We start from the raw sequence: 25,624 nt of genomic DNA, 5'->3' as shown, positions 1-25,624 counted from the left end.
CTAAGGGGTTAAGGGGGAGGTGGGAAGAGGGGCAATAGCCATGGCCCTAAAGCAGGAGCAGCTCCTGGGGGGCCGCTGGGATTTGGGACTCCCCCAGGTGCAGCCACACAAGCAGAAGCTGCATTTTCACAGCGTGAGGTTTCCCCCTTTGCTGTTGCCAGGAACTGTACTCACAGCTTCTCAGCACACATGAGGCACTTGTTGGTGTGCTGCTTGCCAGAGGAATCCCGGACGGGGTCATTCTCCCTCGTGCAGGACAGCCGCCCACCAGCCTCAAACTGGGAACGGTACTCACTGCAGTCATCCTGCAGAAGGAGCAGCAGTTAGAGCATCCTGCCACATCCCTCTGAGCTTCAGAGACTTTCCAAACACAGGAGAGCCCGGGTGTGAGAGATAGAAGAGGGCATGTGGCACAGCCACATGGATGCAAACAGAGTGAGTCAGAAGAACAGCGGGTACCTCTGCCTGCACGGCACGTGTTGGGAGCTCTCTGCCATGCTCTAATTGCCATGCTCCTCATGGGGCTATCCAAAGCATGCCTGCGATTTACCCGATAAGGTAATGGGATCCCTCCCACTTCTCCCACCGCCCTTAATGCACTCTTACAGTTGTTTCTGAAGTTGCAGCTCAGAAAACTTCACATAGGAAGCAAGACGTCCATCCCCCCCCCCCACCAACCAACAGCACTTTGAGGACCAAGCAACAACATCTAAAGCATGACAGCACAATGCAAACATGCTTCAAAGTCCCCACTTTTAAGTCAGCTACTGGAAGCCCTGCAATAGCCAGATCCAAATAGCAGATACTGGAGGTGCATCACCAGATCCCACTTAACCATTGCTTCTCACCCACACCTTCCCAGTGCCACACTGGCTGTGTGGAGTGGGGACACAGTGAGGTAATGAGCCAAACCCCATGTGAACCCCAGATCTGCTGTGGCAGATCTCGGTGTCTCTCAAACCCTCTCCATTTGAAGCAGTATTTCTGGAGCTTTGCTGCACAAACTTTGCTGAGATGCGCGTTTGCCTCCTTCACAGGCCTGCTGCATCCATGACCCACTAATAAATGCAGAGCTTTCTTATCCTTTGTCATTTCTAATTGATGAGCAGGAATTCTCGTTAATCACTGCCTGTGTGATCTCGCGCTCTCTGTTATTACATTTTATCTTGTTTCTATTACTCCAGGCCTCAGTGCTATCCAATTAGTCCTGAGTGATCTGCTGATCCTCCCTCCCAGCTTTGCCATCAGCAAGTTTCATTAACGCTTCCATTTTTTTTCTTGTGCCACTGTCATTAGGAAAAGCACTGAAACAGGATTATCCCCAAGAATGAGGCTTAAGGGGACCGTACCAGTTCCTAGCAAGACAGAAATGGCAAGATTTACTTAGTGCTTTTCTTTTTTCCCCCTTGCTGAATCACTCTCACCAGAGAAGTATCAGTGCACAAGGGCACAGTGGCTGCATCGTGAGAGCGAGGTTTCCAATCAGGGAAAGCTGAAACCAAATCACTCTAGGGACAGCACAGAGCTGAATTCTCCTCCCACGACATAATGAACTTTTGAGCATCTCAGAGCTCACATTTAAAGCTTTTCACCCAGATTTTCTTTTCAACCTCATTAGCAATCTCAGCATCAGTGCCTTCCCCGCCCTCGTGCCAGATGTCAGGGCAGCTCTGCTCAGCTTCTCATTGTGATGGGGTTTGTCCCTGTGTCACTGCAGACAGTGGGATAGAGCGCAGCATTCAGACAAACTATTCACTCAAGGCATGGAAGAGCAAAAACAAGAAACAGGCAGGGAAAGCCACATGGATCTCCAAAGTGACAAAGAAATTGAGTGTGGTAGTACTGGGTAATAATCCTATAGACTTGTATATTGACCCCAATACTTTATAATCTCACCTTTTGTTTCCCTCTGGCTGACGTTGCCTTCTGTTCATTCTCCCTTTTGCTGAAAGAGAAGGAGGATAAGAAAGTGAGGAGAACATTGCTGTAGGAGCCCACCCCAGCCCCATTGCCACTCTTGCTAACAAACATTGGTTTTCTGTACTCACAACTTCTCTGCACACATGATGCACTTATTGCTGTGCTGCTTCCCCGAGGAATCCCGGACGGGATCATTCTCTCTGGTGCAGGAAAGCTTCCCATTCTTGAACAGATCCCGGAACTCCCGGCACTCGTCCTACAGCAGCACCAGGAATGTGGTTTCACACAGACACTCTGACCAAGATGCATCTCCCATGAATCCACACAGCGTCACCACCCAATCAATTACATCTCTTACAGTTGTGTTTCCTTCAGGCATAACCCAGTGGCAAACCATAAATCGTTTGCCTGATGTGTTTTTCTTAAACCATAGCACGCAACATAAAGCAAATAATTCTGTGTTCTTAGCCAAGCACATTTATCTTCTGATCCAGGGGAGTTCTATTTCTAATAGCGGAGGCACACAGCAGCCTGCCTGAAGAACTCAGATTCTAGTCTAAGTATAAAAGCAACACTTTCTTGCTTAATTTTGAATGAAGATGTCAGTTTCCCAAACTGCTGAGGGAGCACACTACCCAGAACCTTAAAAAGCAGAGGGCAGCAAAGAGGCTGAAGACAACAAAAAACCCTTCCATACCTCAAGCTTCCAGGCACACAGGGATAGGAAGGGGGCATTTGTAGCTTCTGCACAACGTGACGTTATGTGTTAACATCACAAGACTTCTGTAGTAAAACCTTCTTACGCATTTCTATCTCTTCTGAGCAGCACTCTGATGACATTCAGGACCCACAAATAGGTCTGGGGCATCGGCAGCACATGTGCTATACTGAGCCTTAAGGCTCCTCTCTACAGCACTTTTAAGGTTTTTTTTTTTCCCCTCCCCTCACAGTGTGTGGAGGAGATGGTTTGATAGCTTAACTCAGATCTGCAGGTAGGGAAGTCAAGTTCAGAGTATTCCTTACCAAAAGCCACACTGAATGGGTGGCTGAACAATGAAATCCAGGGTAGGTCTCTGCCTGTCACTCTGGAACAGCCCTTCTGCCTTTAGGACTGGCAAGCCAGATGTAAAAAAAAAAGACTTCCTTAGAACGGCTATGCATTATAAATCATTTAAATTGCCTGGACAAGGCAAAGCCAGAAAGTTATCCTGTTTAACCACGAGGTGTAAAGGAATAAATCAGTGCAGCCAACACTATCTGATGGAAACCAGCTCACTCCAGTTCTGAATGAAAACACGAGACTGGAGAGGACAAGACCCACTCCATAAAGGTCTGTTGTCTAGAGAGACGGCTGTGGGTGAAAGAAACCAGCCATGTGCATCAACAAGATAAACAGGGCACAATTAGAGCCAGCCTGTCCCACACCCTGCCCTAGTCAGAGCTCTCATGCGCCATCACTAATTACTTGCCAGATGCCAACGGTGTGCTTTATAAACAGGAGGTATCTTCCTTAGCCTACGTTCTGGCCAAACACAGATCACAGGTGCTGTGTCAGTAATTGCCTGATAGGAACCAGGCAAACAGAGTTCAGGTTTCTTTAACTCAAAGCTTGCTGCCACTCCAGCTGCTCTACCCTGAGCATCACCAGAGACACTGGCTAAGCTGGTGCTCCCCACACTGCAGACAGGGAACAGGCCAGAAAGCAGAGGGGCCACCCCACAGCATCACCCAGCTGCTGGCCAGCCAAGTGGCAGTGCTTCACCTCACCTCTCCAGAATTCACGTTCCTGTTTGCTTCTTCACCACTCCCTTTGTTTCTTGAGTATCTTTCCCTGCAAGAAAGGGAGGTGTGAGCAACAGAGTGGCGTGCAGTGCTCAGACGTAAAGCTAAAATAACCGGTGATTAAAAGCAGCCTTGCCAACTCCACCTCCTCATTGTGCAACGCAGTGGGACAGACTGGGACTCCATGGCCCCATGAGACATGCTCAGGGTATTCAGCATCTCCTCACAGGTGGCATTTTGCCATCATTTCTCACTGCCTAGCATCCAGTTGTTCCCATCCTATTCAACATCCTCTACAGAAACAAAATATTGCTAGGTCCACTGGTTTGCTGGACAACTGCAAACTGCTCTGGCTGGCTCATGGCTCCGAGGGGCCAATACTCACAGCAGCCGCTGGCACATCAGGCATTTGTTGAGGTCCCTCCTGCCATCGGGTCCTCTGATGGGCTGCCTGTTGGTGTGACAGGAGAACTTCCCACTGCGAAGGAGGGACCAGATTTTCATGCACTCGTTTTGAAATGCACGGAGGAGGACGGTCAGCGGAGGGCTCTCTCGGAGGCCATCGAGGTCCTGCAAACAGTTCACCCACATTAGATCACCTGGGGGCTGCCACAGTCCTCCCCCCCCACCCCTTGTCGTACTCTGAGCTCTGCTCATGGCTCCCAAGGCAAGAAAGTTCAAAACTCATTGCAAGGGCCATTATTCATGAGAAAAGGAATACACACTTAATTTGCATACAGCTGCAAATTGCTACCCACTGCAGGGGAGGACGCTATGTTATATTCAAGAGCATAAAATACAGCCCTAGAAGCGCCAGCGGGATGTGAAAGCAATTGGCCAGAGTGGAGTAACTGAGGAGTGATTTGGGTGCAAGGGATGAACCACAAAAGTGCACTCCTCAGGGATGAGAGCAATAATGTCTAATGCTGCATCAGCCAATTGCCTGTTCTGTGGGGGATCTGGGAACGCATGCTGGAGAGAATTAATGAAGCATTTAGTTATTTTTGGCTACTATGTTTTCCAAAAGGGTCTTTACTAAGGAGAAAGAAGCTTATTTGATTAAAATGTGAACGAAGCTGACTTCTCAGCCATTGAATCAAATCATTTTTCTGAGTCTCAAAGGACTTGGCTTAATTATAATAATTATCAAACACAGAAGATACCAGAAATGGGGGTTTCTGCTGGATCAGAAGCACATATTTCAGATATCACTAGAAATACAGCTCACGCCATTGCTAACCTCGTTTCATCCCAGAGCAGTTCGGATGTTTGTCCAGCATCACACACCGAACACACACAGCTAGAGCCATTGCTGACTGTACGTGCATTGTCTCTGAACACAGAGAAATCACTCCCCTCTTTCAGCCACAGGAAAAGCATGATGATCTTTCAGTACGGTTTGTCTGTATGACTTTGCTTAGAGCATGCATTAAGCAGCGTAGTTGGCAATACAAAAGGAAAGACAGAATAGAAAAGGTTGGACTCGCCTTAATTGAAGCTTGGCTGGCAACATCTGCAGCAGAAAATAAACAACAATGAAACCATACAAAGTCTTTGAAAGGAAGTTTTAAATCAAAAGCATTTAATTAAAATATTTGATGCAGTTTCCTAATCCACCCAAATACCTCAAGATAAAAGCTAATCCAATACATTATTGTACACTGACAGAAAGGACTAAGCATTAAAGACTTTCTAGAACACTGCTGGTTTTTGTCATTCAAATGCAAAAAAAAATCATCACATTTTTTTCCTGTTTGCATCTTTGTGCCCTCCTTTAATGTGCCACTTTTCTCAGTCTTAAAATCCCAATTTCAAGGTTGTGTCAATAACTGTTTACTGTTCTATGCCACCACAATGGTAGCAGTATCGACCTCATCCAAACATTGGCTTTCATCTTCACCTTAAATTGGGATACCAAAGCCAGCCCATAATATCATTGTTTGTCCAAAGCTCCACATTCCTTTGAGGCCCATTCCATTTGCAGTACTTCATATAAATTACAGAATTAATGACTCAGTAGATGAGTGGCTGATATCTGTTCCTTTCTACTAAGCCACTTAGCGCATGTATAGTACATGTTTCATACTTTTCTCTTGCATCATCTGTGGCATCACAGGGAACTATCAAGAAATCTGCCATTAGATCTTTTTCAGTATAAACAGTAAAGTGAAAGACCACTGCATTAAATCTGAGCTCCTGCTGAAGTTTCCATATTGCAGATACACGAAAATGCATTCACTAACAAGGAAACTAACTAGAAATCCCCATTTTCCTGAACTCACCAGAAGGTGTAGTATAGTTATGTTCAAAATTAGACTTTTATGCAAAAATTCAGTCTGGCTGGAAGTTTTTATTCTTCCACATAAGCAGCTGGGAGGTTTAGTTTCAGGGTTGTTTTTTTTTAACTGTTAACTCCACTAAATATAGATACTTGCACTTGGATATGGAGGAAATTCACCATTGTCACATGCAAAAGGAAAAAAAAAAACCATTATAAAAAAAAATGTGTTAAATAAAATCAGTCCCACGAGTAGTACAGTAAAAAAAAATGGTCTTCTGGTTACATCACTGCTCGTTTTAAACATTAAGGCCTCTCTAATCCTTTATCTCACTGTCTTTGAGTGCTGTACCAGTCACAGATTCCAGCACAGAGAGCATCAGAGGTTACTAACCTGAGAAGAAGCAGAAAAAAGCCAGAGCAAGGACCACCGAAGCACCTTCTATTTTCATGGTGAGGGTGGCAGCTGTTTGCCTACGTTGCCTCTATTAGCGCATTGCTCAATGAAACCCAAAGAAAAGGCTCAGGTCAGATCACATATATATAGATGACCAGGTTCTCCGCCTTCATTATGACATAATCTTCCCAAGGACCATCATTAGCCACAAAAACCAGTCTGATGACAGTAGCTTTAAATTCTAATCATCCCATTAACACAATTAATTTCCATAAGGATGGGACATATTTGAGTCACTCCCTGCATTTTGTCAAGGTAAGAAAATTACAAACGGATCGTTTCATTTTCCCTTACACATAGACAGGGGAATCCTTGCCATATTTAGAATGGTTCGTAAGACAGAGTATCACTCTAGCATACCATTAATACCACTTCATATATCAAAAAAAGCTGAAAGGATTTTAAGTTGTTTTGTCCCCAGCAGACAATGGAAAGACTGGGTCAGTCAGAACCTCTGGAAGGTGGACTGTTTATATTAAAGCAGTCCTATATGAACCTAAATAGTAAGCATTCAGACGAGCTTGAAAAACATTAGGCTTGAGGCTCTGTTGAAAGATTTACAATTTGCTCTTACAGGTCACGTAGAAAACCTTATTGCAGAATCCTCATCCCTCCCGTCTCTTCCAGTTTTCTTTGGAATAAAGAGCAGTTTTACTGCTGAAAAACCTTTTCTCAACCCACCAGACACTTGGGAAACCAAGCAGCCCTGCTTAGGCCTCTCCCAAAGAAGTGATGAAATATGAAGGTTGCTGTTCCATTGGACAGAGTTTCTTAGTAGATGCAAGAGAAGAAAATAAAGATGACGTCAATGTTTCAGAATGTGACTACATGGGAAGTAGCCAGGCACACTATTATCTAGGAAAAAAAGGAAGAAGTGTGAGAGAAAAGCCATTTACAAGGTTTGAAGGATGTGGATAAATGGCAGCCCAGCAAACCAGAGCCACAGGAGGGGCAGGTCAGCACCATCTGAAGAAGAAAAAAAAAAAACAAACTACTTTTGCATTGCATATGCATTTGGCCAGAGGCACCAACACAGCTCAGCTCAAGTATAAATCCTCATAATAAATTGCTGCCACACTTCCCAAATCAGAATATTTGCTGGTGTTTAAAACTGAAGCCAATGCCGAGTGAATAGAAAGTCCTAATTTGGTGTGTGGTCATCCCTAACATTTCTTTTCAACTCAAAAAATTAGATCACACGCAGATTCACAGCAGTGAATTTGAAATAAAAAACTGCCTGAGGTCACACAGATGGTTAATGGAAGATCTAAAGAGCTGTGTGTTGACTTGAATCATGACATGGTTTCTGTAAGCATATTCAGGCATAGAATTAGGGAAAGGACAAAAGGAAGAAAAGAGAACTATCCTGATATGGTATGTCTTGGTAAATAAAGAACTACAATGGAAAAAGCCAGTAATTATATGGCAGTTGAGAAGTGATATGGCAGTTGAAAATTGCATAGAATCCTATTTGGAGAACAAAAAACAAAAGGCATTCTTGGTTACTGAGGTGTCTTCCCATTAATCAGCCACAGAGTGGTAGAGAAGGTGTATCTTTAGACAGGTTTTGTTTTCACAATCATCTTTTCCACAAAAAGCTCTATTCTGCTTAAGAAGAAAAACAGCGTGTTGATTTAAGACAACTGGCTGACCACCCTGTTCCAGAAGGAAGTACCGTGGATACTGAACCCAGTTGGACTGGCTAAGCAAGAGCAAATCCTGGCCCTGGCAGCACAAGGAAGATGGAAGTAGTCAAGGAAGGTGGAAGAGATCCAGGTCCTGACCCCGGAACAGCCCCATGATTGCTGCATCTCATTCCATTCTCCCATCCCTTGCACCCTGTCTATGATTCAAACCCACACCACCATCAGAAGTTCCAAAAACAGCATAAAATCTCCAAAAAAAAAAAAAAAAGAGATAATTTTCTTCCCAATTACAACCTCCTGGAAACAAATCAGTAGAACAAAACATGATGTAAGGGAATAGGGAGAATTGTACAAAGCCATAGAGTTTAAGAAATTTACTCTGGTGCACTTGAATTGCAAGAAGCCCAAGCAGAATAAAGAGACATGACAGTAAGAGTGCATTAAACGAACCTTGTGTAATGTACTTGATTACTTCTATTGATGGATTTACACAATACAGTCTCAGGTCCTGCACTGAAATCCAGTCAGCCCATTCATTTCCAAGGGATCTTGCATTGCAGGATCAGACGCGCTGTAGGAGAGAAGATCCTGATGCTTTAACACTAAATTTGCTACAGCATCTTGGAAACCTTGATTTAAAGCTAAAGAGTGCTGAGCCACCATGGAAAGCAGCTGGGAGCAAGAGGTGCTGCAAAGACACTTTTGATCATTTCTCAGCTTCAATTCTGGAAGAAAAGAGCTCATAAATGATGCCATCCCAGGTAGATCAGCTCTCACTAGGTCCACTATCTTACACCCCCCCCCCCGTTGGAAAAAAAGATGTGAAGTGGTATAAAAATAATCATGGAGGAGCAACCAGGAAAACACAAGGGAGGCAAAAAGGCTGAGCAACGTGAACATTAGGCAAACTATTGTGAGATGGAAGCCCAGAAGGGTTTTGTATCACCTGGGGATGTTTTAGTTGAGGGAAAGCTTCCTGGCAGCATAAATGTTTAAATTCTCTGCCTTGGTAGCTCCTCACCAGCAAGGTGCTGGTGTCCGCCCCAAGCAGCTCAGAGGGTGTGCTCCATGCTCAAGAGTGGGAGCTGTGCAGGCCCATTCTCACCACAGAATAACATTGTGTTTTGGCTGAAATCTCCAAAGCCACTGCTGTGGAGTAAAATGAGCCCTAATAAGAACCAAATCATGTTCCATTCCCTACTTTGGAATTCCTCCCAGGGACTGTCCCTCTTGCAGTGCTAAAGTTTATCTTTTCTCCTTTTTTTTTTTTGCCCTGAAAACCCTACATCCCTGCAAATCAGTGCTGTGGCTTCAGCACCTCTATCACGGCTCCCAGTGAGTAAAGGAAACTTTACCTAATGTCACTGTTGGGCCCTTAGACCAGACTGGAAAAGCAACACGCAACCGTGCTCCACCAGCCCTGCTTGCCAAGCTCATCCCACCGCAGCCTCGATGGTCCCAGGGCTCCCTGTCAAGCAGCTCCTGCTCCATCACTGACCTTCCATCACCACTCCCCATCTGTTCAGACACCCTGTGAGACCAGCTCCCACAGCTCAGCTTCTGTTCCAGGGAAATGAGCTTCTTCATGTCCAACGAGAAATAACGCGAGTAGGGAAACTAACATTTTTTAATAAAACTACTCATTATTCCCATCAGAGCTCTCCTTTTCTGTCCTAATTTGCATGCTTTTTACCTCCCTACCATCTCTTTTCCCCTCTCAGAGGGGCTGTATCCACACCGGCACTTGACACTTATTTCTCTGAAATACTGAAACTTCTCTTTCCCAGCCCACCACTACATCTCTCTCTCAAGCCAGAAACCCTCAGGGCTAAAAGAGAAGAGACATAGCTGTTTGGCATATTTAACAAACCAAATGTAGAGCAGATTATATTTTGCTTTCCAGCCAAAGCAGAGTCCGGAGCTCTCAGCTTCAGCATTGCAGTATGAGCTGCACCTCCAGAGTGAGATATTTCAAAGCCCAAGGACTCCGAAGACACTTCCCCATTTTTAATCAGCCACTCAGCATTGTTAACACTTTAGATTCAGAACAAGAGGTTCCTTGCAGCTTCTTTGGGCTCACCTCTCAATTAGAGAATGTCAAGGGTATTGTGCTGTCACATGTAACATTGCAAGCCAGAACATGCAGCATTTTGGGCTGCATCTCTGCATGTTGACTATCCCCATTCTGTGCACCTAGGTGCCTCACTTAGAGCCTTAGAGGACATATTTCTGCTGTCAGTCACCGCATTAGGATGGCTTCCTCCCCTCCACTGGTACCCAGTTTCGTACCTACCCCATGCTACAATAGGCATGATTCTCATCCATCTCTTCAGCACAATTTGGGAGGCACCAGATCTGCACACATCCCAGGAAAGAACGAAATTTAAGACATCAGATGACACTCTTTGGCTTACACCGTCTTCTACAGCAAAAACCCAGGAAGTGGTCAGCCAGCAAGACAGTCAATCCCAAACTACTGGAAATGTGTTTGAGTTTCCAGACTACAATATCACGCCTCAGAGCTCCCCTGTTTGTACCTAGTGCTACAACAGGTCTCATACAAGCTTTGCCCAGATCTCCACAGAAGCAAGTCCTGGTCATCTTGAAATCCCACCAGCACCAGTTACCCAAGTTCTACATCATGATTCCTCTCCCTTCAGCCAGGATGAACTACCTGAACCCAAAATGAAACTCCACCACTCTGATCCAGTGAAGCGTCCTTCCCAAGTGGCTGCTCATTCCCAACCCTTGTGCAGGCTATGCAGCTCAACTCAGCATCCCAGCAGCTGACTCTGCACGCCACCTGGCTGCATTGCTGCAAATGCAGCAACTGTTGTGTTAACTCTAAGCATCCTGGGGCACTATTCCCTCCCTGCCAGTTCACAAAGGAGACCAAAATGCTGGAAGCCAGAAGAATGATGGGAGTTTCCTGACTTCATCAGTTCTGAGAATTTCAGTTGCACAGCAAGTCTTGTTCATCCTAGAGCACACAGAAAGACAGCAAGAAGTTTCAGAAGCATGCCCAGGGTGGGACCCTTTCGTGCCAAAATCTACCTTTTTACTCTGATCAGCCCTAAAACCACAAAAAAAACACTACAGATTATAAGATGCATTATGTGTCAGTTGCACAAACTCCAGCATGAAATGTTGGTGACACACAGAGCAAATCTCCTTGTCACATCTGCAGTACAATCACGGCAAAACCCAGCACCCCGTGCTTAAACAAGAGCATGGCCTTGCCTTTGCAACCCTTCCCAGGCTGTGAGCCACCACAGCACGGTGCTGACTGTTCTGGACAGGCCTTTGCCACTGCTGACTTAGCTTTAAGATGCTGGGGAGGAGGGGGAAGTGAAGCAGGAAGTGAGCAACCACGAGTGGTGCACATCTGAAAGGCAGGGACGAGGCTAACTTTGGAAGATCACAGGAATAGCATGTAACACATGCCATCTTCAAAGCACTAATGAATCCCTACAGGGTTCCCCTGTTATTACTTGCATTTCACAGGTGGGTATATTAAGATGCAGAAGGCCACATTATCCTCTTGGTCACACCTATTTCGGTCTCTTCATCCTTGGTCTTCTACTGGCATTCATCCCAGTGGTGTGAGAGATCCTCCTGCAAGTCACAACAACAATGCTATCTCCCAGACAGGTTTGGTACTGGAATCACTGGTATAATCTGCGGTTTGATTTGCACAGCACACTGGACTGACTGGTCTTATTGATCTCAGCCAGCCTTGAAAACCTACCAGCTAATCAATCCCTCTTTCCTGCCAAGCTGAAGGGTACAAGGAAATCTGTCTCAGATTGGATTTTTTCTAATGCTCTTTTTCTGGATGTGAAATGTAGGACAGAAAACCAAAGGAAAGACACATCTTGTTTCATGCAACTACCCCAGTCTGGCCCAGGGAAAGGTCCCACCTTCCCGCCAGGAGTCTCCCTGCAGCTCAACTGCTTTTGTTCATAGAAGAATGGAGCTGCCCTGGGAAGTGTGCTCAGTGGGAGAGCAAAACTGCTCCCCAAGCTATAACCAATACCATGTGAGGCTGGGGCAACAGGATGCTGGAACCAGCCTCTGCATCGAAGCAGTGAGCTCTTCCCACCAACTCGGAGGAAGCAGCCTGCCGATCCCAATGTCAACGCTTTCCAGGGCAGTATTTGCTCATTAAAAACTGCTGTGCTGGAGGTGGTTGAGTTTTGATCTACAGGGCCTCAGCAAATAACATCTGCACAGTGATGGGATTTCCCACGGCAAGGCACCATGACATCCCATTGAGCTGCAAAGGACTTGCAGGCTCAGAAGGCCACCAAGATCCATGCTTTGATGGGCCCTACCAGAGCTAGCTGATTTCATGGCCGTTAACAGTATTTGTAGCTTAGATAAGGGTAATCAAAATCTCATCATTCAGGGCGTAAACTGATCGCCTGCAGGGGTTAGAAAGGAATTCTACTTCATGTGCAGGGTTGCATAACTGCCTAGATTCACTGTGGGTATTTTCTAGCTTCTACCGAGCACCAGTTGTGGGCCACAGTTAGAAGCAGAGCATGGCACACCAGCTACAAGCCGGAATCGTCATGCAAAAGTCACAGCCCCATTGTTCAGAGACAAAGTAGAGTCATTCTGAGTCTGGCTTCAACTCACACATGGAAATAGAAGACAATGACTGTCACTGGGCTGCTGAAACAGCAGAATTTCAACAGAGGATGAAAAATCTGTCCTGAGATTAGTTTCCCGTGGACACTGAGAAGAGCAGCGGCGAGCCCACAGGCACAGCACACAAAGGATTACACAATGCAAAATGACCCATTTGAATAAGGCTGCCCCATCTCATGCCACCAGCTGGACCCTGTAAATGCTGCTACAGTGGGGGGGGGTACCAGCAACCTGCCTTCCAGCAAGGCCCTTCCATGCCATCCACCAACCCGTATCACCAGCCTGAACAAGGAGGGACAAGAACATGCTGTTTTCATCTCCACAAAATTATTATTTATGTTTTATTAGTGGCAAAGACACTATAATGTTGGAATTGGCCGCAGGGCGTGGTGGCCCAAGCACCAGTACCCATCGGTGCAGAAAGAGCAGGTAGCCAAAACATGCCCCATGTGGGTGTTGGTTGCTCTTAGATTATAGTATCACCACACCCCACTCAGCTAATTGCACCATGAAACTCAGATCTCCACCATATCCCACTGCCAGCCTGATGGCAAGTACCCTTATCCACGCACGTGATCCATCACAGTGTTAGCTGTTCCACTGGGGAAAGCTGTGGGAAAAACCCCCATTTCAGTGCCACATAGAGAGTAATTGAGAATAAAGCATTTCCGCGCATATATGACTATTGACTTTCCACCTGAGTTTTTCAACATGACTCGTTATCTGGCGCTGTGGTTTGTGACTGGAACTGCTGGAAAGTGCTCCATAGAAAACCAAGTTTTTCCATAAAAATGTAGCCACAACTGAAAATGAAATATGTTTGCATAAGGATTTCCATAATCTTATTTCACTCTATGTTCCCCAATTCACACAACTCTCAAGTTTTGATGATTTACATTTAGTGGAAAGCCCTACCTGAAAAAAGAGAAGCTGTGGAATATCTCTGTGGCATCCCTGTTAAATTTCAGACACTACAACATCTCCCCAATCTGCTGTGGCAGTACCTGATTAAGAGGAGATTTGTTCCTTTGCATGAAGGTTTAGTCACATCTGGAAAGAGAGGCACAGTGTGAAACAGCATCATTAGCTTCAATCATACCTGTTTACTAAAGAGTTCATTCTTCTTAAAGCCAACAGAGCAGTCCATGATGCTTCAGAGGGGAGAGGAATCACCAAACTGAAAGGATTTTCAAGACACTAGTTATAATACACAAAGAAACTTGTGCTGAGTCAAGTATTTGCTCTGGTTCTGCTTTGAGCTGCACAAAGCCTGCCAAGACATCCCATCAAGCCCCCATCCAAGTGCCAGCAAGCAAGGGCACACCATGCCTAAAATAAAGCTTTACTGAAGAGTTTGTGGGCCATTCACTTTTTCTGCTGTTTTCTCCCTTCCATCTTATTTGATGATCTGCAGCACTCTCCCAAACCCTGGCAAAAAATATCCTTAGTGCCCTTCAGTCAACTTGCACCTTCATGGCAGCTCAGCACACATTTAAGCCAACCACTTTCCCTGAGTACTGTTATAAACCATTCTTTCCCATAGGCACTCATCCATATGCAGTTCTGTTATACCTGCAGCAGGAATGCAGTCACCACGGGAAGCCCTGAGGTTTACCTGATTACCTTTAACTACCTGTGGCTTTTTGCTTGTTTAATAACATCATTCCACACAACACTCTAGCCTGTGTACCCATTTTCAGCTTAATAAGCATCCCAGTCCAACCAGGTCACCAGTCTGGTGGTGGAGCAGATAGGTTAGTGAACACCTAATGACAGCATTGGAAAGTAGTATGTTCACTAGCAGCGATTAACAAATTAGCTACTGGGAGCAGCAAGTGGCAAATACTGACAGCATCTCAGAACTGAAACAATGCCATGGAAAGACCCAAATCAATGTTATTTCAAGGTTTTCTAGGAACATTTGGAACATAACCTAGCCCTTTTCTCCTCTTCTGCCAGTCAGTGACTGGTACTTCACATGGGCAGTATCTGACAAGGGAATCGAGCTCCCATGGGTACTCACTTGTGTTCTAAAACATACAACATCTTAGTTGAACATACTCCAAGTGTCTGTCCAACTCAAGACCAATAACAAAACTGTGTTCCTTGGTGGACTGCTGAAATACCTGAGCCTGTGATCCCTTCCAGGGCTGGGTTTGCATTTGCCCTTTGTTTAGCACCTGGAAAAAAATAAAATCATAGAATCATAGATTGCCTTAGATTGGAAGGGACCTTAAAGATCATCCACCTCCAACACTCTCCCACAGGCAGAGTTGCTCCCCAAGCATCAGATGTACCAGATCAGGCTGGTACTTCACCAGCCAAAAAGTCATTCTCCCTTCTGCATATCAACTTCCCTTCAAGTACCAGAATGGCACAATGAGGACTCCCAGAGTCTTCTCTTCTCCAAGCTAAACATGCCCAGCTCCTTCAACCTCCCCTCATAGTGGATGTGCTCCAGACCTCTGAGCATCTCCTCTGGATCCACTCCAACAGCTCTTCACCTTCTTGTGATGGGGGTCTCAGGACCTCCAGATGGGGCATCACAAGGGTAGAGCAGAGGGGAACAGTCCCCAAAGCCTATATCTCTTGTACTCATTCTCCTCCATGTTTGGCCCCACAGGCTGTTTTGCCCAATGCACTGACTTTAGGGAACACACTGTGCCTTGTTAATCGCCTTATTGGAGATGCCACAGAGCCTGCTTCCAAAGATGTAGGACAGATATACTGTGATTCACTCTCACATTAATACTGCACTACCTGCATGGAGCACAGAAGTGAACAGAGCTCCCAGGTCATCAAGTTCATCTGCCTGTCGTCACTAGTAACCGCATCACTAGATCAATTAGGGAGAGTCTGATTGGCCTGTCACAGCTAATGGGCTCCTCAGTCTGACTGAAGAATAAAGGATCCAAAGACTAAAAGCTGCAACTAGGCACAGTCAGGCTGGAAACAAGAGGTTTCCATTCAGCAGTGCTGGGCTTGTGCAGAAGAGCAGCAGTCCAGGGCATTTTGCATCACCAGTGAATTTTCAGCCTAGTCTATACACTTTGCCAATGCAATCTCATCTTTAGGATCTCTGCCTAAAATCCATTAGTCAATAGACTACCAGCACAGGGGTTGTGAAAGCACAAGAAGAGCAGTTCCCATCAGCTGCACAACAGTGAAACTCAGTGTGAATGTTTTGAAGGAATTTCACCTTCCCTGGAGAGGTCCACAGGAATCCATCAAGTTGAAAGAAACGGCTGGAATAAAAACACTGCTCCAGTTGAAACAAGAGTTAACTCACAGCGAGTCTCTGGCTGGTTAACTGCTCTTCTCTGACTAATTAACTGGTTTAAATCCCACCCTAACCCAAGAGCTGCATCCCATCCCCAGGCTCACAAAAACAAGCAGTTTAATAGAATTTATTATTTGTTTTCAAGGTAAAGCATAAAATGAAATAGAGAGGTACCACATCCACATGCCCCAGGCTTTTTTCCACATGCTTTTGAAGATGCTCTCCTAGAGATTAGACTGACATCTAAGGCAATTAGCATATCTTCAGGCTGAAGATTTAATTAATAAACAAATAAGTCTCATTTAGTTAGAGAGCTGGGGAATTTTTGTTGTGATATTTTCTCCTAAATGTGCAGGTGCACATTGCATCATGCCTATAATGGTGTTTATAATGGTGTTAGTACCCACTATTTTTTCCTCCCCCCCTCTCTGTCAGTTCCAGGGGGAGGAGAACGACTTGAGGGGGGTAAAATATCTTCAGAGCAAATGCAGTGTGCATTTGTCTTTCTTCATTTTTATTCTATACTCCACCATACACACAAAATCATAACATGCTAAGGCTGGCCACAGGCAGGACACGCGTCTCCTTGCAACGTTATGAAGGACCTCAAAGACAAAGTTATATGCCCTGTAGCAGGAGTGGCCCAAACAAATGCTTGCAGGGTCCAAGCAGGACCCTAAATGCAGCAGTGACTCTTCCAAGGACATTATGGAGAACTCAGTGTCCTTCCAAAACCACTGAAGGAGGGAGAAGTATTCTGCCATGCTAAGAATATTCCTCTGAAGATGGGGAATTCAGTAAATAGCAGGAGAAAGGCTACTGCAATACAAAAAGCTGAGCAAGTGAACATTGCTTCCCTGCTAAACACTAAGAGGGTGGTCTCACATTTGGACTGCCCCCTACCCAGTGAGCTGAGGATGAACTCATGGTGTGGTCCACATGGTCACCACCAACACAGGATGGAGGAGAAGAAGGCAAAATTTAGCTGGTGGCTGGCAGGCTAAAGGCCAGAACTACTGAGAAGCATCCTACAGTGTGCTGTAGAAAAATCCAGAGGCACTGCAGAGGTCAGAAAACTGTACCTTGAGAACAGGCTCGAATAGGTAGAGATCGTACAGTAGAGATCTAAATACTAAATCCAAGTAAAAATGGATCAAAGCTTCTGGCACATAAAGGAGGTCTTTTAAACTCGATACTGTAGGAAAGCCAAGAGTTTGACAAGACATGTGGTTTGGGGAAATGCAGTCTCCAGTGGAGAAGTCATGAAAATTTTGTATCCTTGAATAAAGGGATAGGAGAGTTGCCAAGAACAGTCAGGGAGGATACAGCAGACTGCAGTCCCAGCAGACAACATCTCTCTCAGGCATGCAGAGAGAGAACAGAATGAGACAACACCACGTACACACTTCTATCCCAGTGCCAAGGGTCTGAAAGAGACGAGCAAACGGCAGTGCCCTGGTTTCAGATGGGTTATTAACATAACCAACACCTTAGAAATCTGGTGGAAGGCAGATAAGCAGTGGGATGTGGTAATGAGTGGCAACAAATTATACAGGAATGGGAATAGGCTGGGTAGGTGGAGGAGTGGAGCTATACATTAAAGAGAGTTGATCAAAGAGCACAACCAAACTAACTGTATCAAGTGCCACAGAATCCCTAGGATTAAAGTCCCGTGCCCAGGCATTGTAATATTAGTGTTACTTCATCCATCCAGAATAGGGCAATGACCACAAATCTAAGGAAGGTAAATGAGGCTGTGATGGAAACATCAGGATGCAAGAACAAACAACAGAAGATGTCCATCTCCCCAGATACACATGGTGACAGGATAGAAAGATGTCTAAATGTAGGGTGAGAAGCTACTGCTTCTCCAACAGCAATTAGTGACCTCTGAAGCAAAAAGCCACTCCTTCACTATGGTCCAAGTAACACCCAGTAATATCAGCGAGTTGAATGTTAAGATACAAAGAATCACTGGTAAAAAACCTAAAACCATCAGTCTTGAAGAAGAAGTTTTGCAAACCTGCTACTCTAAGTTTAACTTGAAAAGAAGGAGCTGCTAAAAACACAGTCAATTGATCAAAGACAGAGGAAAAGCTGATAGGGAAAAAGGACGCCTAAGAGGCAGGAAGACCATTTGAAGAAACCATTGCACATGTATCTCCATAGGGAAAATACTTCAGAAAAGTTGGTGTGCATTGCATCAAATGGGACAACCAGCAGTAATTCAGGGCCAAGTCAAGGTACTGGACACATTGCAAAAAATATAAGAACAATCAAACACACGAAACCTTCAGCTCACACCAAAAAGTACAACCAAAGATATTATGAGCAAGTTCTTTCAAGTTGTGGGCATCAATAAAAGAAGTTTGGATGTTCTCCACAAGGAGAAGGGAGCCTCCAAGGACAATAACATTATAGCAGAAAAGCTAAAATAACTCTTTTATTCACAACAAAATGGACAAATCCCAGTAAAACTGGGTCACAAGCGTACTAAAACACTCAGCAGGGCTGAAGGAGCTCAAACACTATCATCCAGCCCAAACCAAACTGCATTTCCAAAGCAAAGAGAGCAAAGCTCATCCCAAATAATGCAGCAAGGACAGAGAGAAGGGACAGACTACGGAAGATTCATGCCAGGTTTGGGGGATGGAAGTCCTGTCTTGCCACCCAGGAGAGTTCCACCAACAGTGGACAAGCAGTGGCATTGCTTGACATGATGGGCTTTTAATTCCAATAGAACAATACTAAGATCTGCCCTCTGAGCTCCTAAGAAAATTAAGGTAAGAAGGAAAATGTTGAGCTTTAAAAATGATTTTTAAAACAGTAGTAAGAGGTCAGCTGTCACAGCAAAGGCGAGACCCAACAGGAATCTCTGCAGCTCAAGTTATTATAAATTACTTGTAAAAGGAGATTAGCAAAGGAACAAATTGAATGATTCAGAGGAGTTCAAAGCTTCAAATCATCTGAGAGAAAAACATAAGTCACTCGTGACATAGCTGCTGGACAAGAAAATGGCAGATTAATTTTAGTGTTAAAAATGTAGATGGGAAAAAAATAGCTATTTATTATCTACCTGCACATTACAGCTTTATCCGCATTCAGTCAATTAGTGTTGAGGGCTGTATCATGGAGACATTGTAAGGTCACAAATAAATGTCAGACCGCAAAGAGGGTATAGGTTTGACTGTCTAAAGTCAGGAGTGCCCAAAGAAAACAGATTTTTAAGTTACTCACAGCTCTCAAATCAAAGGTTGCTAGAGGAAATTTTCATATAGGAGGTTTGAAGAAAAGGAAGTTGGTTTTTTGTTGTTTTTTCCTCCCTCCTTTTCCATACAATCTAATTGCCTTGCGGAACTCATCGCCCCAGGATGTTGTGGATGCCAAACACATCAAGGGAGTCTAAAGCCAATTAAACTCATGGACTGGTCCATCAGTGCCTATTAAATGTGATGATGGAGATGCAGCCTCTGGCTGGTGAATCCCCAAAACCACAGGAAGCTTTATCTCAGGAGGAACTGCTCCGTGCTTGTCCTGTTTATTCCCCTCAGCAGCCACAACTGACCACGGTCAGAGCCAGCACCCAGTGTGGGTGATGTTGTCTCAAGGAGTTAGTGTGCTCCAGGTCAAAGCTGCTGTGTACCAAGACCTGGGATCGGGACTGCTCCTTATTTTCTGTCCTGAAGTGACACTGAATGTTCTGAAAACAGGAAAAATAGCCAACATCTTGGGCTAAAATTTTGGGCTTAAACCTCAGGAGAATCCTAGCACATGAAATCCAGAATCACGCCCAGATGTCAGCCCTTTGTTTGGATGTCGTGATTTACATCCTGAGTGACACTTCCTCTTCTGTCTCCCTAACAATGACAAAACAAAGAGGTATAAACAAAACTTGGCTCCAGATGTTCTGCCCTCATTAGCGACCAGCTTGGCTAATGCTATTTCATCAGTCCTTTGTTTCAGGGTGGTAAGCCAACATCAGCAAGTCAGGGACACTTTGATGGGCTCTCCCCCCTCCTTGGGATGTGACAAATTCCCAGGACACTCCTGCCCAACACTCACTGCAATAACAAGCATGGGGCTGAATGACCGCCCTCGACAATGTTTGGTACGTGGAAAAACTTGTGCTCACTAATTACCATGATTGCTCCATTAAATGCCCCTCGGGCGGCCGCGTGAGCACAACACAGGTGCCCTACCCCTCAGCAGACCACAGCAGCAGCTCAGGTGCAGACAGATGCCCCCACTCCCTGGGAGCCTCCTCCCCTGGCCAACACTGGAGGTGTCCCACCCAACTGCCAGCTCTATTCCTAGACATATCAGTTGCTATTTATTTTCCTCTCTCTTCCTCCAGTACAAAAAGGCAAGGTTAAGAATCAGCAAGACAAGGCACAGGCTACAAAACAAAGATTTTCCTCCTCCTTTGAAGCCCACTCGTTATTATTTTTGACGAGAGATGCAGCAGATTAATTTCCCTGGTTTGAGCATTCCTAAGCCTCTTTACTAAGCCTGGCAGCAAGAGCCTCAAAGCAGATGCCAAACCCTGCAATCCTTTTATGCGCTGTAGAAATAATCCCTTCTCCTGGTGCCTGAGAGAGCTGAGCCATGCGGGATGCTGCTGGACCAGTGCTGAGAGCCAGGGCAGAGTACACAGCTAGGACCCAGCACCCTCTCTCTGCCACCAGCAAACACCACTTGCTCTGCTTCCACTCGAGCTCCAGTTACTCACTGGTGCCAATGACTGGAAAGAGATGCACTGGCTCAAACCCTATAAGAGCCTGTCTGATCTGCCCTGGGAGCTGTCTGCTGGGAGATTCAGCATCCTCTGCTCAAGGACTCTTTGCCCTCTGTCATACCTGCTTTACAGGTGGAAAGAAGAGCCCAGGAACACCCTTCTCAGAGGGCAGCACAGCTCCAGAAACAGCCCCTTCCTCTCGATAATGAGGTCCCCTTTGCCAGCCAGCTGCCTTGAGCTGAAGGCTCAAGGTCAAACCCTTTGAGTCACAGCTCCATTGCCAAATCCCCAGCACTATGGTAACCACAGACATTTTGAACCAGAACAAGCTGCAAGGGCAGAGGGAAGCTAATTTGAACAGGAATAAATCAAAAGGAAATATTTGGCTCTTCTAGCAGGGAGGGGCTCATCAACTTCACCTGCAGAGGAACAAGGAGTGAAAGTGGCTCTTTCCTCTCTGTGCTCCCAGAATGCCCAAGGACTTTCACATCCCTGCACACTGAACAGCTGCTCCAAGTCCTTGCATCTCAATGATAGATTCCTTGTTTAAAAATAAGTCAGTGCAGCCTGGGATGCATGCCAACACTTTTCCCCCGGTTTTCCCACGTCCTACATTTTAAAAGCAGCTGATAAGCTCCATCCTTGCTTATCCTTCATCCTTCCTTTAATAACTCCCTGTGTTCCCTTTCAAACCAACACGCTGCTCTTCTCACCTTTGCATTTTCCCAGAGCTACAGCCTCTTGCCTTGGCTACTCTTGTTTAATTTCTCATCATACTGCTCTGCTTCAGCAACACCAGCAGCCTTGGCAGCTTATCCTACAGGCATCACCCTTGAACTCCTTGTGCCCCAGTTCTAAACGCCACCCTCTGCTGAACTTCATCTCCAAAAATAAAGGCAAATTAATAGACCGGGGCCAGCTGGAACCAAAACATTGTTCCTCCTTAGGTATTACACTCAACCTTCAGGTCGATGTCATTCCCTAAAACTTACAAAGAAGCACCCGAGGTTTGCAAACAAGGCACTCAAACATATCATGTTGTGCAATACACAAACTATCAGACCTGGGATCTCATTACACCCTCTGCCTCCCACTCCAGAGCGTGCTCCCTTGTTACATCTTGTTTCAAATTAGACTGAAATCTCTGCATGCCAGTGGCAGAGGCTCCCTCTGGTACCACCACAGCAAACAGAATTAATAAGCAAGACTAAAGACAGCTCTCAAAAGCAAAAAAATACACAGAGGAAACCAAAGAGATGTGGGAAAGTCAGTGCCCAACTCTGAGCAAAGCACAGCTGTCCAGATGCCAGGATAACTTCAGGACATTCAGTGAACTTGACTTCTTTATCATGAGTTTCATTTCTCACTTCTAGACACAACATTTCCCAAACAAATCAAACTTAAGTGAAAAGAACCTCTGCAAAGTCTGAGATTCTTGTGCTGTCTTTCATCAACACAACTTAAAGATGTAACTCATCCACTCAAACTGGGTCATTTGCGTTGTAAATGACAGGGCACACTCAACAAGTAGAGGATACAAGAAAATTAGCGACATGAAAATAAGCAACCTGTTCCTTGTCAGCAGACTATGTCCTAGCCCATGTTCTTCCCCCACAAGCATGGTTTTGCAGTGCCTTATTACACAGATGTCTGTTTTAGGACCTAGCTTTGGTACAAAGCTGTCCCTCCCATAGTAAATGCTGGTTGGTGAGGCACTATCTCATCAGCTTCCCACCTCTGACTTAAATCCCACCCAGAGCCCCAGGTGCTACACTTCCATTAGCGAATACCTGCTATTTATGGAACAGTCTGGCCAACACCTAGGGTCTTTACACTAATTTTTCCAATAGCCAGGAGATGCTGATGTAAGAGCAGCATCCTTTCTTTATCAGCTGAACCATGAAGAAAGCCAAGTTTTGACACTGGCCACAAGGGCTTGCTTCACCTTCCCTGGAGCTGAGCCTTGGATTCATTTAGCTATCCCCCATCTAACTAACACTCAGGACAAGACTTGCAGGCAAAACTTTAAACTTTCCTACTGTTACCCCCTTCTCACAGCAGTAGCTATAAGGACTCACAACATGAGACCACCACATCTGCACATCACTTCACTTGATGCTACAGTTTTCCAGCTGAGAGGAGTTTTCCTGCCTCCTCCCAGAACTTTAGAGTGAAGGCAGTAATGGCAACAGCAAACAAGCACTCAGCAGCACTGCAGTGATGTGGTTCAAGGGAAAAAAACTTGGAGCTAAGCAGGCCCCAGGCAGTAATGGGTACACGATGAATAACAAACCCATCCGAAGCACTAAGCATGAGCCAACCCAGATGAAGAGTTCCTCAGTCCCCCTTCTCCCCCCCCACGCCCCCACCAACACTTCGGTTGTTCCTTGGGAAACCCATCTGCGTTATGAGGGTGTCCATAAAACAAACAACATTTGGCTGATTCTTTGAAGAAACCTCAGAGAGCCCAAAACTGGCTGTGTGGGCTGAGTCCTCAGCAGGGTACAGTAACCAACGCAAAAAAGAAGCCTCCTCCGGGGCTGCTACAGCCTTTGGGACAAGGGAAGTAGAGCAGAAATCTTCATAGAAAAGCTATTTACATCTGTTTGACCCTTGTAAAACAGGTCCCCAGGCTCTCCCCCATTCACAGGCATTTGCTGTTACAAATTGTCATCAGCTGGATCCTTCCTGAGGGGAAGGGATGGCACAGAGCAGGCATGGTACCCACCAAGCAGCACACACATCCCATACAAGAACAGATTCAGATGGAGGGATCCCACCTACTCTGGCAGCATGGACCCTGCAAAAACCTGGTGCCAGCTGCCATGCCATCTCTTGGCTTGGGTTTACAGGAGAAGTCAATGAAAGTGAAAGATGCCTGCACCCTCCTTCCAGCTCCACCTGGCCACCCAGCCTCCCTGCAGACTGGCTGCTCCTCCCCAGGAGGCTGCTTAGCTTCTCCCACACAAATCCCTTTGATCTGCTTGCCAGAACCCAGCCCACTCCAGGAAGGCCTCGCTGCCCAGATATTGATGATTGATGCAGGGCTGCAGCTGAGCTCTGAGCTGCCTCAGAACCAGGTGGCTCTCAGTCTAGCTCTCCCTTGGCTTGTCCCCAAGACCCACTGGAGGTCCATCTCAGCACCAGTCCATCTCCACGTGCTGCCCCCAGAACCAAAGAAGGGGTATCTCGTGCACTAAGCCCAAGAGACAAACCCTCCTGATGAAACCAGTGCTGACACACATGGTGAACAACTCATCCAGAAGTTGAGCACAGCTCTGAGCAGATCCCAGCCTGAAGCCCACAGCTCACTGCCCCAGCCTGGCTCCATGTTTCCTACCCAGCTCCTCTCAGACCTGAACCATCATCTCCATTTCTCCTTATTTAATGAAGGGACAAATCCATGAGGACTGAGCACCATGAACCACAACAGAGTCCACAAGCAGTAGCAGATGAATACTGCACCATCGCCACATGCTCCACTCTTCCAGAAGAAAGGTCTCAAGTCTTTGGGATAGCATAGGTACCAACAGTTAGCTCCGATGCTGGGGCTTCTGTCTCTGCTCCCACCCTATGGGACAAAGTCTTGCCCTGCCTTCTCCAGTCACCTACAGAGGGGAAAGCATTCTTTGATCCCACTTTGCGGGGTGCAGATGCTCTGTGTACGTGACACCCCACCACACCTGGTATGCAGACAGCTCACCCCCCAACCAAGAACATGTACACACAACCCAGGAGAGCTCTGACTCCAAACCAGAGCCCCAGCCACACCACCTGGGAACGGGACATCCCACTGTGCCTGGAGCTCTTGGCCAGGCTCAGCCCAAGCAAACATCCCGCTTCCTCCTGCAGCCAGTTGAGCAAGCACCAGTGGGTGGCACACACCCAGGCTAAGCACTCCAGCACCTCCACCCGCACCTGCCAGGGCTTACTCAGGCCTCCAAACACATTCTTGCTTCAGGTGCACTGGTTCTCACGCTCCTCCCCCGGGAGGGTACCCACATTGCTCAACCCCCACCCCACTCCATCTTCAGCTTCCCCTGCACTGAACCCGGAACTCCATTTCACTCATCACAAAACGTGTCACCCCTTTGTGCCCACGCAGCCCTGGTCCAAGCACGGGGAGGATCAGGTGCTGTCACCACCGCATCCAGAGCCAGACTGTCCTTTAAATGGGGCTTTGACACCACGGCCCCATCCCTGCAAGCCAGGTCAGCCAGGTACTTAATGAGAAGGGAAAGGTCCCTGTTGCAATTGCTACTCTCAAATCCCTCTAATCCCTTTGTTTGACTGCTTTTGAACATGGGAAGCACCTGACATCTGAACAACAGAAGGTTTAAGGCTCACAATGCCTTCTCAGCACAGCCTTTACCTCCACATGACACATCCAGCTTTTGCAATCTTGGTTGGCACTCATCTGTCCTATTTCGACTTCAAAGGACTTCACAAACATTAACCAATTAATCCTCTCACCACCCTCAGAGGGAGGCAAGCATCTTTATTTTTATCCATTTCCCCATCTGGGAGGAGAATTCAGTGCCTGTCATAAGACCACTCCAGCTGGCTCCCAGAGCTGCTGCTCAGCTCCCAGCCCCCGGCCATGGCATGAATGCATGCACCTGGACTGACAGAATTGCTGCAGCACTATCACAGCTGGCCAAGCAGAGCTATCACCAAGCACCTCTGTTTTTCTCCATGCCACGTATGAGCTGGATTCATGAGCACCTTCTGTTCATCATCAGTCAATGACCTGAAAGGAAAGTGATCCAAGATACTCAGCTCAGAGCTGGCCTCTGCTGCAGAGAGCCCAGAATCAGCCAGAAAGCCAAGGACACACACAAAATAAGCGCGTTTAGCAGGCTGATGATAAATG

At 46.2% G+C, this 25,624-nt stretch overlaps 1 protein-coding gene across 6 annotated transcripts in view; it reads right to left on the bottom strand.

Annotated features, from left to right (window-relative positions):
- The window catches only part of LOC107320452 (serine protease inhibitor Kazal-type 5-like), an 86,543-nt gene that overhangs the window by 12,139 nt on the left and 48,780 nt on the right, over positions 1 to 25,624 (bottom strand). For 4 of the 6 annotated variants that reach the window (XM_032447402.1, XM_015876335.2, XM_015876334.2 and 1 more), the window contains 6 exons: positions 5,190 to 5,215; positions 4,088 to 4,272; positions 3,688 to 3,751; positions 2,049 to 2,176; positions 1,897 to 1,945; positions 175 to 305 (listed from right to left, as the gene is read on the bottom strand). In XM_032447402.1, coding sequence (XP_032303293.1) covers positions 175 to 305; positions 1,897 to 1,945; positions 2,049 to 2,176; positions 3,688 to 3,751; positions 4,088 to 4,272; positions 5,190 to 5,215 — 583 coding nt within the window. Of the gene's footprint in view, positions 1 to 174; positions 306 to 1,896; positions 1,946 to 2,048; positions 2,177 to 3,687; positions 3,752 to 4,087; positions 4,273 to 5,189; positions 5,216 to 6,374; positions 8,857 to 25,624 lie in introns of those variants that run through there. The other 2 variants (XM_015876336.2, XM_015876337.2) reach the window with 2 other exon arrangements.

Source organism: Coturnix japonica, chromosome 13 (assembly GCF_001577835.2).
Source record: "Coturnix japonica isolate 7356 chromosome 13, Coturnix japonica 2.1, whole genome shotgun sequence".
NCBI classification, from domain to species: domain Eukaryota; kingdom Metazoa; phylum Chordata; class Aves; order Galliformes; family Phasianidae; genus Coturnix; species Coturnix japonica.
This window is presented reverse-complemented; position numbering and strand designations above follow the sequence as displayed.